A 12,611-nucleotide genomic window follows, 5' to 3' on the forward strand; every position below is an offset into this window, starting at 1 on the left:
TAGTGGAGTGGGATGGACAAGTTTAGAGAACCTAAGATAGTTTTTTTTTTTTTTTGGTTTTTTTGAGACAAGGTCTCACTATGTAGTTGAGACTGACCTGGAACTCACTATGTAGCCCAGGCTGGTCTTGAACTCACAGTGATCCTCCTGCTTCAGCCTCCCGAGTGCTGGGATCACCGGTGTGTGCCATCACACCTGGCAAGAACCTAAGATAGTGGAGGAGGCAGATTACTGGGGGCAAGGGCAGGTATGTAACAGAGCAGTCTGGTGGAATGTTGCTGAAACAGTCCTCTAGGAGGACCTTTTGGCCTTCATCCAAGGACACATAGTTAAGTAAATGGCTTCTGTCTTTGAGATTGAACAGGTAGGGTTGCATTTCCTTCTAGAGTCTTCGCTTCCTCAGAGTTGAGAGAAAGACCGTAATCCCTGCTGAAAGAGACCTATTCCAAGGCCCCCACAAGATGTCTCAAATTTGCCTTAATCTGTTTGGACAAGTGGGCCTGGCAGGGCAGGGCAGAACTCAGCCTGGGGATGGACAAGGATGAGCCAGTCTGTAGAGGGCAACTCACTGCCATCCGTGTATGGGGACACCAGTCTGTCATAAACCTCTTCCCCACCCTTCAGACCCTCCCCACATCTTCTCAGTTTCTCAGCCCTTTCAGATGTTGAAATCTGTGCCCCTGTGGACTGAGGCCATTCATTTGCACTGGAGATAAAAGCCCAGGGGAATCCCAAGGTCTTACTCCACTTCTTCAGCCTGGGCAAGATGCAGCCTGTCTCAGCTCTTCTGGCCACTCTTCTGCTTCTGCCTCTGGTGCTCCCTGGAGAGCTTCAGGTATAAGCAGAGGGTGGAGGAGCCCCCAAAAGGTTGGGAAGATGGACCTGAGCTTTGGGCTGGCTTCCTTCTCCACTTTGATCCTGGTCAAGAACTGCTAGGTCCTGGGAGATGGTGAAGGTAGAGAGAACTGGGAAGGAAAAGAAGGCAGCCGGGACACCTTCACTTTGATTTTCGCTTTGCTTATAGGGGGATAAGGTGAAAAAGAGAAAATGATAGAGAAAAGAACCCTGGACTAGACACCCTGCTTAGTTAGGGGGCCTCATTTTCTACAAGAAGTCTTCCAACTTCTTCCTAGAGCTGAGGGTGCTCAGGCCATCACAGAGCCTGTCTGTCTTGGCCTTACCCCCCAGAGCTAATTTTGCTGTACTTTCACAGTAATGGCATAGTCAGGGTAAACTGTGTGTAACAGAGGCAGAAAAGCTCTACGTGAGACTTGTGAGAGAAGTGCAGAGGTGACACATTTAATTCCTAAATGCTCCATAAGGAAACCCCAGTGTGTGTCACCAGCTTACTTGAAAAATTCAGAAGGTGTTTTCCATTTAGTGTACATGCATCAGGCTTTCCAGTGGGAATGGCAAGATAGTCTGAGAGAACTAGGACAATTAGCGTAAATGACTCTGCTGGATACCTACAGCCATTATAGCACTATTTCTGCTCCATAACCTCTAAATGCTCTCTCTCTCTCTCTCTCCCACTCTCTCTCTGTGTGTAAAGCAATAATACAAATGCCACAATTTCCACTATTATACACCCAAAGATACTAGGACACTAGAAAGATTAAATAATTTATCCCAGTGTCAGCAGGCAAAATTAGAACTCAGGAAATTGGGTTGTGGAATAAGTGGGTTGGGATCTATGTGACTATGAAAATCATATGGTAGGCAAGGTGAAGAAGACCCCACATCATGCATCTCTTAGCCCTAGAACCTTTCTCATTGCTCTAAGGAGCCGAATCAAGGGAGCATTTGCTGATTGTACTTCACTCTTTGTCCTGGGATATATACCTGTCTTAACATTACTTGCAGCTCTGCTATTCTCTAAGGTGTAAGAGCACAGGATTGAAACAATTGTGTAACATAGGGTCAGCTTGCAGCCTGTTGCTTTTTGAACGTGTGACTTCATTGGATATTTTTAAGGTCTCAGATTATTTTGACATACAACATATGAATTAAAATTCACACTGTAATGGTTTTGTGAATGTTACATACTGCATTGGTCCAGACTTTGACGACTCTGGGGTCTGTTAGTGCTAATTCCCTTCTCTGATGATTAGGAGTTCTCTGGCATCTTCAAGACAAGGTAAAGCTGTGGGAATCTACAAACCCCCAGGTCAGGGATACTGTGCAAAACTGAATCTCCTTCTACCTATCCCCTCACACTTCTTTGCAGGCCAGCTTTGCTCTCTTCCATGGAATCTTAAGGAAAAGCTGGTTTCCAGCTATACACCTGGCTAGTCCATGACATAGGGTGAGCATGGCCCAAACAATAGGCGTTAGACAGAGATACAACTTCAGTTATAGGAAATTAAAAGAAGGAAGACCGAAACCCCTGGTGGAGGGGCGTCTAGATAATCAAAAGAACTCCCTGGTGGAGGGTTCTGTGCAGTGCTCTCTTCTTATGCACTCCAGAGCAGGCTCAGCCTCTTCTCCCCCTCATGTTTACAAGCAGTGCATTGTGTCCAACATGCATTATTAAGATTAGTGTGCGTATGGCTATTCTTATACAACTGGTGAGAACTGTGTCAAACCTGGTGAATGAGAGTGGCATCTGCCAATGTGTAGTCCACCTGCCCAACAACTCCATCCTTCTGCAACAGCTAGAGAAACTACAAAGTACAGTGCAAGAGCTCTTCGGCAAATATGAGCAGGAGCGATCCAGGGTGAGTGCTGGAGCTGTGGGCTGGGCCGGGTCTTGGAGTTATCTGTATGTAGCCTCTGTGATATTCAACAAGGGACAGTCCTGCCAGTAGAGCAGAAGCTTAAAAAAGTAGATAGTGGAACCCTTATCTTAGAGATGAATCCTTAGAATGAAGGGGAAATTAGGAACAACTTTTGGGATCTCTAATGGTAGTAATAGTATGGAAAGGCTTATGCAGGAGTGCTTCCTACATTAATGGCTTAATCGTTAGCTATGGGGTCCTCTGGATATGCTCAATTGCTTAATGTATCTCTCCCTAGAGAGCTCCTGGAAAAGCTAGAAGTGATGTGGCCAGACTGCAAGTTGGGAGTCTGTCTATTCATTCTCTGACTCACTAAGCCAGTCCCGAGGGGGAACTACAGTCAAGAAAAAAAAAAAAATGTAGGTGTGAGTGTAAAAGTTTTTTCCTGCAGCATAAAGAAGGATATGAGGTCCCAAGCTGTGAAATGGGGATACTATTAAAATCCACTTCAAGAGCTTTATAGGAGCAAATGAGAAAATATGAGAATATTTTGCAAGCTGTATGCCCCTGGATGTGAATGGATAGGAAAACCCATACAAGTTGACATTTGCATCCCCTGTGCCCAGGCCAGTGAGTATGTGCAGGCCATTGACGATAACAGCAACCAGGCCCTGGAAATGGGCAGCATGAGCGAGTCCAGGAATCCCAGGGCCTTTGTTCCCTCCTTTGAAACCTCAGCCTTTAATCTGCTGAGCCTGGAGTTTGAGAGAATGCAGGAGTTGGCAACTCAGCTTATGGCCGAGGGTGGAGTCAATGGGTCCACAGACCTCCTCCACCAACTCCAGGAGCAGGTATGTGGACAGACCGAAGAACCCTCCGTTCCTTTCACGGCCTTCCTTCTCGTCTAGCCTCACATATGTGACAGTTTCCAAAATCACTCCTTTCTCTGGAGGAAGCCCCTGGACTGAGAAATATGAGAGGCTAAGTTCAGTTCTGGAGAACATTCTTCAGTCTAGGTTCTCAGCGGCTTGTTTCCTTAGGTGACCTATGCCAGCCTAACCCTCAGGCTTCTGGGTGACACTGAGTGGCGCAGCTCCGGTGCTCTCCAGTGGGAAGTAGATGTCCTCAAGGGCCGACTAAGGGCGTGGGAGCGGGAGAGGGAGCACGACCCGGCCTCCAGATACTCTGGGGCACACCGACCCCCTGGTGAGTTAGCAGACTCTATTTCCCAGGAGCTCATTTCCCCGGAGACGTGAGCTGAGGGCGGGGGCAGTAAGACCTGGATAGACTGTTTTATATGCCCGTGAGGAACGCAGACCAAAACTGGTATAGTCTCACACTGGCACGTGCTATACCCTCCCATGTGGACACCTCCTATTCAGAGCACACATTCATTCATCTCTATTCATCAGCCAGTCTAGGTACATAAGTGTGTTCACTGAGTTGCACCGGCACGCTCTCCAGTGTACACATCGTTATATACTTCACGCAGCTCACTGTAGCTTGTGTGTTCTGCGTGTTGCTCACACTTTGCTCACTCCCCCTCCAGGCTCTTGTGCTCATGGAGGCCTCCAGAAGGTCAGCAGCCCTCTTGTGCTGCAGCTCAATTGGAGGGGCTTATTCTACAAGGCGGGCGCCTGGGGCCGAGACTCAGCACCCAGTTCAACCTCTTCCCTTTACTGGGTGGCCCCGCTCCGTCCAGATGGCAGGTGAGCCCTGGGTGACGTGTTTTCCACAACCGAGTTCATTCCAGATGTCTCCTGCGCAGACCCTAGAAGGTTTATTTGTTTATCTTTCGTACCGCTTGCCCAGCTTTCTTTCTCTTTTAGGTATGCTTCTGTGTAAATCTATCCTAGACTTTAACAGTTCACCTCCAAACACTCTTCTCATGGGACAGGTGTGGCCCAACCTGCCTTAACTCCCTTTAAAAATACAGGGACTGAATTTTTAAAATGTTATCATGATTTAAAGGTGGTTTTATCTCTAATCTGATCTTAACTCAGGGAGAAACTCTTCTATACTTTTGCCTTACAAACCTAGCTTTCTACTTAGGAGAAGTTTAGAGAATGGCATCAAGCAAACTTGAGACTTGGAGTTAAACTGATCTGAGTTTAATTCTCAGTACTGCCACATACTTTCAAGTGACCTTGGAAATAAAGGCCCACTCTTAATCATCTCTAAAATGAGGATAACTAAATTTATGAGAAGAGTACCTGAAATGATATGGAAAAGTATGGGTAACATAATAGGAGCCGAGAAGAAATTTCTGTTAGATAAAAGAAAGTCTAAAGAATAGGTGTGACTGGGCTGGGGATTTAGCTCAGTGGTGCCACCACCTGCCTCGCAAGCACAAGGACCCGAATTGGATCCCCAGGAACAACAACAACAAAAAAGATGGACTGAGTCATTCAACATGTCAGCCCGGCTAGGGAGTTGGACATAACTCATGAAATGTTCCAAGTGAGCACATGTAGAAGTGTAGTGAGGCTTAACTGAGTGGGAGGCCCTGAGAGAGAGGGATAATGTGTGTTCAACCAGTCACTGAATAGCCCCTGCTGAAGCTCTCTGAGAAAGATGGGCGCTAGTGATAACAATTCTCTTAATTTGTATACAAAGTTGAAAGTTTTCAATGAAAGTTATCAATATGTCTTTGTTCTGTGAATCTTCTCAAAGTTCTGGTGGGTGAGTTAGCACTTATTCTCAATGTTGAGAAATGAGAATTCTCATAACCCAGGATAATTTGAGATACTTTCCAGAATAGTCAAATAAGCATCCGCTCCTTGGATCCAGCTCCAGCCCCATGTCTTCTATCCGACAGTGATATCTCAAAGGCAGGTGGAGGCAGTAGATTCTAGGCACAGAAGAGTGTCCATAAATAAGAAAATATAATCGCTGCTATTTATTGATTGCTTACTTGGATATGCTGTACTTTTTCATATAACCTTAACAACAGTCAATGAAATGAATTCTTTTATTTTTCCTCGTACAGATTTTTCTTATCAGCTTTGTGACCTTAAGCAAATTACTGAATCTTTCTGATTAATCTGTAAAGATAAAACTTAACAGTGTTTTGTTGTTTGTTTGTTTTGAGACAAGATCCAGCTCTGTATTTCAGGCTGGCCTTGGACTTGAGGCAATCCTCTGGCTCGGCCTCCTGAGTGCTGGGATTACAGGTGTGTGCCACCATGCCTGGTTTTTGTAGTGTTTTTCTTTTTTTTTTTTTATCATGGTTAAATAATACAATGTATATAGAGTGCTTAACAGATATTGTAGATTTGTTTTATTACTACCGTTGTTATTTTTAAAACAATTATTTGTTTGTCATAGTATGTAGTAAATAAAAGAGGAATTAAAAATCAGTTGTTTGGCCTGAATGCCATTGCTCTTAATTGGTACCCTGGGCTGTCCTTTTTTACCACACTTTGTTACCCTAATTATTGCCATCACTTATTGCTTCTGATGCTTCTTATTGCTTGGCCTAGGAACTTTGACTACTATTGGCTGCAAAAGTCTTTCGATGACCTCATGCTGCTGAAGAACTATGAGGAGTGGAAGATGGGTTATGGTGATGGGAGTGGTAATACTGTGTATAAGAATTTCATGTACTTTAACTACTATGGCACCAGTGATATGGCCAAGGTAGACCTTTCTTCCAACACCCTGGTACTGCGGCGCCCGTTGCCTGGTGCCACCCACGGTAACCGCTTCTCCTATGCTGGTGTGTCCTGGAAAGACTTAGATTTTGCAGGTGATGAGAAGGGGCTGTGGGTGCTCTATGCCACGGAGCAGAGCAAGGGCAACCTGGTTGTAAGTCTTCTCAACGCCAGTACTCTAGAAGTAGAGGAAACCTGGCATACCAGCCAGTATAAACCAGGCCTGTCAGGGCCCTTCATGGCCTGTGGGGTGCTCTATGCCTTGCGCTCACTGAGCACTCGCCAAGAGGAGATCTTCTATGCTTTTGACACTAGCACTGGGAAGGAGACCCACCTCAGCATCCTGTTGGACAAGATGTTGGAAACACTGCATGGCATCAATTACTGCTCCTCCGACCACAAACTCTATGCCTATAATGACGGTTTCCTAGTGAATCATGACCTCACCTTCTCAACACTGGAGCACAAGCCGCCAAGACTCCCAGCCCCAAGACGTTCTGGGGTTCTTTCTCCCCCAAAACCTGTTAAACCTAATGAGCATTCCAGGCCCTGAGACCTCAGAGCTCATGTGCCCTCTTCCTCACCTGTAGGGGGACCACTCCCCAAAATGGCATCAACCCTAATGACTGAGAAACACTGATTATACCTAGTTAGTTCTTTATGTAATTAATATCTCAATCAACATAGTAAAGTTTCCTTTCAAAATGGTCTGTGAGAATTTGAGAAACCAAAGAAACTATTAGCTACAGAGGAAGGATGTAGAAGAGTTTAGTATGCATAAGGTCCTGCGTTCAATCCCTAGGGAGAAAAATTATCTTTTCAATTTCCAGTATACATAAACATAAAACATTAGCTATAGAAATATAATAATTTTTTTTTTTTGTACTGGGGATCGAACTCCGGACATTGCGCTTGCAAGGCAGGCAGCGGCACCACTGAGCTACATCCCCGGCACTAGAAATATAATACTTTCTTTCTGAGGTTTGGCCTCTCCTACTCTGCATTTTAAAACTATGAACTTGGCTCTTGGAATTCTAAGGTTATGTGTCCTAAGTCCAGAGTCAAGTTTCGAGGATTGGATTGGTGTAGGCCATCTACGGAAGCTGGCCACAGGAGAGGGATGTGCTAATTTCCTTTCTTAACCCTACATGCTTGTGGGGACCCTAGAAAGAAAAGAGGCAGGGTCTTGCTCAGAAGGTCAATTTTTTCACTGTCTTTGATCAGTCTCACTTTTGGGAATAGTTGAAAAAAGGTGCTTAACCCAGAGTCCTCTAGGAATTGAGCAATTTGTAACCTGTAACTGAATTGGTGAGCACAAGAATCTGAAGAATATTTGACATGGATTGGGCTGGTGGTTGCACATTCTCAATAAAGAATCCTCAGTGTGACTGCGGGAAGTCTCCTGACTGCCTGCCTGCAGTTTCTTTGCCAGTCTTTAGCACAATGAGAACATCTGGACTCAGACTCTTTTCATGTCCCTTAATTGATTGTATAGTGCTCCTCCCTGGCCAGACAGATGTATGGAAGGTACAGACTCCGAAGACTTCCCAGTCACACAAAGTATGCATACACTTTCATAGATACATCCAAGAAGGCATATGTGTTCTCACTCCTGTATATACAATAGCTGTGGGGCTGGGGATTTAGCTCAGTGGTTCCTCCACTTGCCTCACAAGCCCAGTGACCCTAGCTCTATCCCCAGTACCAAAAACAAACAAACAAACAAACAAACAATAATTGTGTCTGCACCCCAGTATCAACATAGGTATTTTAACATATGCATTGATAATTAATCAGCTCCCCAAATAGAAAAAATTGAACACCATCTTCAAATTTGTGTGATACTTAGTATCTGGATTTCAGTTGCTGGAAGCTGTCCCTGAAGGAAATACACAATTAACCACTTCCATTCCCACCTCTTGATTAACAGATGCCTCTCTCCCTTAAGTTTTTGACACAAAGGTGTCCACTTAAATAAATCATTCTAAAAAGTCTGTTAGGATGGCATGTAGAAAAAACCCAAGTTATTTGTCATCTGTGTGAATAAAAAGTATACTGCAAAAGTAGCCCACTTACCTTTAGTTGGGAGTTGGAATGGCCACTGTAGGGAGCCTTCTTGGTTAGCTTACTTCCTAGGGAAGAGGAAATATTTTCCTTATCACATGGGAGTACTCTCAAAGAAGTGTAGTCCAAAAATCAAGACCCTAGAGAAAAAACATGACCTCCTCTTCCTCGTTCTTGCTCATTTTTCCTTTCTAAGGCCCACTTTCCCCATATCACTACCAAAATTAATGAGGTCTTTCCCAAGGCTTAGGACAGTGATGGCAAACCTTTTAGACCATTCAATGATACAAACAGCCCACCGAGGCATGCATGCCATAGGTTCGCCACTAATGGCTTAGGCTTTATCCATAATCTCAGGAATGTGGTTTTATCAATGGATTTAGAGATTGAACATTTTGTCAACATATTCAACATCCATTTAAGGGGCCTACACATAGCACCACACAGAAATACTCAACCTACATTTTTAAAATCTGATTTTTATCTTTTTTTTTTTTCCTAAGGGATTTGGTCTCCAATTTTCTGGAAAATTTTCTTATTTTACGATAGAGACTTGGCCTCCCCAAATTTGTCTTCCTTCCCCAGCTATTCCTGGCATATGGTGAGATTTAAATTGACATCACAATATCTCCTTTCTGAACAGGCGGGGCAGGAGGAGGGGCAACTGTAAGGGGCATTGTTACCATTTAGTAGACTGTGTTGCAAATATGAATCAGCAGCCACACCAGGCCTCAGTTTGGCCACATCTGGAGGACTGGGGTGAGGGCGCAACATCGCAAAATACTGGCCCCAGCTCAGTCACTCATCTCTTTTTGGGCTGAAGAACACAATACCCGGAAAGAAGCCCAGCAGAAATATTTGTCTGCCCTCACCCAGCTGCCTCTGCCGGTACTTGCTTTCCATCTGTCCACCCACTGCAGTCCATGCCTCATGTCACCTCTCGAGCACCCAGGATGCCCAAGAGCAGGTGTCCTTCAAGTCTTCCTGCAGACAGGAATATCTCTTCAAGTTTCACCCAAGTGATAGTGAAAACACCAGCCAACCAGGAAGACTTTACAGTAGCTGATGACATCTCAGTGAGGGAGTTCAAGGAGAAGCTTTCGGCTCACTTCAAATGCCAAACGGATCAACTAGTGCTGGTCTTCATGGGCCGCCTTCTCAAAGACCAGGACACACTGAGTCAGAGGGGCATTACAGATGGCCACACCATCTATCTGGTCATCAAGTCCAAGAATGGCTCCAGATCCCTGGCCCATTCCTCCCAGAACCTGCCAGCCGATGATTGCTCCCACCAGGACAGACACATCAATGGAAACAGCAGTGGGGTGTGCCAACCTATTGGTATGAGACAAGCCCCAGTGAAATCAGGTCAGTTTGGTGAGTCTCATGTGCCCAAGGTGCAAAACCAGAATCTGGAAGTGAACAGTCCACAGTGTACAGCACAGATGCTGGAGAGTCTTCATGTCCAGCAGTTCCTGTCCAATGTGGAGTTCACGCAACAATTCATCTCAGAGAGTCTAGATAAGCAACAACTAATACAGCAGAACCCAGAAGTTGCCCACCTCCTTGACAATTCTGAAACCCTGTGGCAGACTCTGGAGCTGGTCAGAAACCTTGCCATAATTCAAGAGATAATGCAGACCCAGCAACCTGCACAGTCCTTGGAACATTTGCCGAAACCACAGCCTTACCTGGGCTTAGAGACAATTCCAGGTGGGAACAATGTCATGGGTCAGAGCTATGCTGATTTCAGTGATCAAATGTTCAACAGCATGCAAGATCCCTTTGGAGGCAACCCTTTTACTGCCCTTCTGGCAGCACAAGTAGCAGGACAAGTCCAACCCTCACCCCTATCTCCACCATCATCCCAGGAACAGCGAGACCAGCAAGCACATCTCCCTACAACCCAAGTAATCTGTACTGGTTCTTCTGGTTTATCCACAGTCACCCCAACCAATGCTACCTCCAATAGGCTCAACTACCCTTCCAGAACCAACACTGCCATGATCTCCACCAAGGGCCAAAGTCACGTCTGTGCCATTCTGCAGCCAGATGGGATGCTGGCTTTACCTGGTATAGAAGTCATTCAGCAGCTCCAGGAAGAATACGGTGATGGCAGTACCTCTGTGTGTAGTTCAGACCAGAGGTCAGAGGAAGATCTCCAGCTGTCAGATGAGCAGGCCAGCCTCCAGATCACAGGAGGCATGGCACAGATGCTTATGAACCACCCTCACTTGGCGGCTCAGATAATGTTGTTCAGGAGTATGACACAGCTGAGTGAACAGCGGTGGCAGCCACCGCCCACATTCCTGCAGCAGTCAAGGCTTTCCAATCTGCTTTTAGCCCTTGCCAATCCTAAAGCATCACAAGCAATATTGCAGATTGAGCAGGGTCTTCAACTGTTGGCCACAGAGGCTCCCATTCTTCTGCCCTGTTTTGCACCTTACCTGTCAGACTTATGTTGGCTTCCTGGCCCCAGCTGCAGCTACCCTGATACAGTGCTCAAGACCTGGAATGGGCCAGTTACGGCTGAGCCCAAGAGGCCTGAGTGCTGCCACAAATCTGGAGCAGTCCTGCACAGTCCGCGGTTCCGAGCTGGAGACACTTCCCAATCCCTGCAAGCCCCGAAGATTCGTTTCAGGAAACAGATGAAATTTCTTCAGGCTATGGGGTTTAAAAATTACCATGCTAATCTCCAGGCTCTCATTGCTACCGAAGGGGACACTAATGCTGCTATTTGCAAGCTGCAGAAATCCCTGGGATCCTAACCCCCTGTCTATCTGCCTACAGACATAGGTGACCACCTCAGCTGCTTTTTCTATCTGTCCTGATGCTTCCACCTAGGAGAAGTCCTGTAATAGAGAAACCAACCAATGCTCTCTCCATTGAGTACTAGACAATTGGTCATGGCTGGAACATTTGTCAGTAAAATGGCTACACCTTCTTGCCCTTCACTGGGGTTTGGCTTTCTTTTGCAGAAAAGTAACTAAATGGGTTTGTCTTACCTACCATGCATACATGAACACACACACACACATGCACCACATGTGCATATTAATGTAAAAATAAAAATAATTAATGTTGCACATATGCTTAAAAGTCCAGGAACAGGTAGGGGATTTAGCTCAGTGGTGCTGCTGCCTGTCTCTCAAGTGCAAGGTCCTGAGTTTGATCCTCCATATCCCCCCCAATCCACACAGGAACGTTCATGTGTAGCCTTGGGAATACAGACCAATACCTGTGATTATGTGTAGAAGAACACAATCCTGGGGATTTAGCTCAGTGGTGCTGCTGCCTGTCTCTCAAGTGCAAGGTCCTGAGTTTGATCCTCCGTATCCCCTCCAAACCACACAGGAACGTTCATGTGTAGCCCAAGACTTGGGAATACAGACCAATACCTGTGATTATGTGTAGAAGAACACAATCTTATAACAACAATACAGAAAGAGAAACATTGCATAGAATCAGATGCTAGTCATAAAGACTGATATTTAGTCCTCTATTTCTCAAATCCACATTGTTTAAGTTTGAAAGTGACAAAGAGTTGTATGATGGATCAGAGTAGAAAGAACTCACACAGCAAGCTGTCTTGATAAGTACTTAGAGTCACCCTCTTAACTAATTGCCACTCCCACAATTGTAGGACTTTGATGGGCTACTGCCACTCTTTCTTTAGCACACAGTCACACAGTGGTGCACATCCATTATGTATTACAGTCATTGGACTCCCTCTGCAGGACACAGGGAGCCTCCTACAAGCATCTCAGCCTTGAGCACATCCCATGTCTATGCCTTGTGCTTTCCACAACTCCCCACAACCTTCTCTTCCTACCTCACCTCGAGTATCCCAGTCTGACAGGATGCACAATCAAACATGGCTTACTTATTAAATATTTTAATAAGCTTTTATCATAATTTAATAAGTCAACATGATTTTAGGTACTGAAGACATAGTGAGAAAATAAAGATCCCTTATTCATGAAATTTACTCTTTTTGGTTGCGATACAGACAGCATTCAAATGAACTATAGATTTATTAGGTGGTGATCATTGCTATGGAGAACAAGAGATTGGGATGAACTACTTCAGTAGAGCAATCAGGGAAGACCACTCTGAGAAGATGAAGTCATTGGGAAATGGGTCTGAACCTCTAATTCCCAGGGAGGGTGATCCAGAG

The 12,611-nt window shown here is 45.3% G+C and overlaps 2 protein-coding genes across 3 annotated transcripts; both read left to right on the forward strand.

The window, feature by feature from the left end:
• The first annotated feature begins 766 nt into the window (after nt 1–766).
• LOC104857947 (olfactomedin-4) lies at nt 767–6,923 on the forward strand. The gene is made up of 6 exons (XM_010618009.1): nt 767–829; nt 2,559–2,717; nt 3,344–3,568; nt 3,758–3,923; nt 4,267–4,426; nt 6,200–6,923. Exons 1-6 carry the CDS (start codon nt 767–769, stop codon nt 6,921–6,923), a joined length of 1,497 nt encoding a protein of 498 aa, XP_010616311.1.
• Nucleotides 6,924–9,140: 2,217 nt separating this feature from the next.
• Nucleotides 9,141–11,456, forward strand: Ubqlnl (ubiquilin like). 2 transcript variants are annotated; one of them, XM_010617978.1, is made up of 2 exons: nt 9,141–10,147; nt 10,379–11,456. In XM_010617978.1, the coding sequence occupies exons 1-2, from the start codon at nt 9,358–9,360 to the stop codon at nt 11,200–11,202; spliced, it is 1,614 nt and encodes a 537-aa protein (XP_010616280.1). In that variant the 5' UTR covers nt 9,141–9,357; the 3' UTR covers nt 11,203–11,456. The 2 variants fall into 2 exon arrangements, with proteins under 2 accessions (XP_010616280.1, XP_010616279.1); XM_010617977.1 differs by having other exon boundaries at nt 9,141–11,456.
• The last annotated feature ends 1,155 nt before the right edge of the window (nt 11,457–12,611 follow it).

The sequence above is a fragment of the Fukomys damarensis genome, unplaced genomic scaffold (assembly GCF_012274545.1).
Source record: "Fukomys damarensis isolate Sample0158 unplaced genomic scaffold, DMR_v1.0_HiC HiC_scaffold_16, whole genome shotgun sequence".
NCBI classification, from domain to species: domain Eukaryota; kingdom Metazoa; phylum Chordata; class Mammalia; order Rodentia; family Bathyergidae; genus Fukomys; species Fukomys damarensis.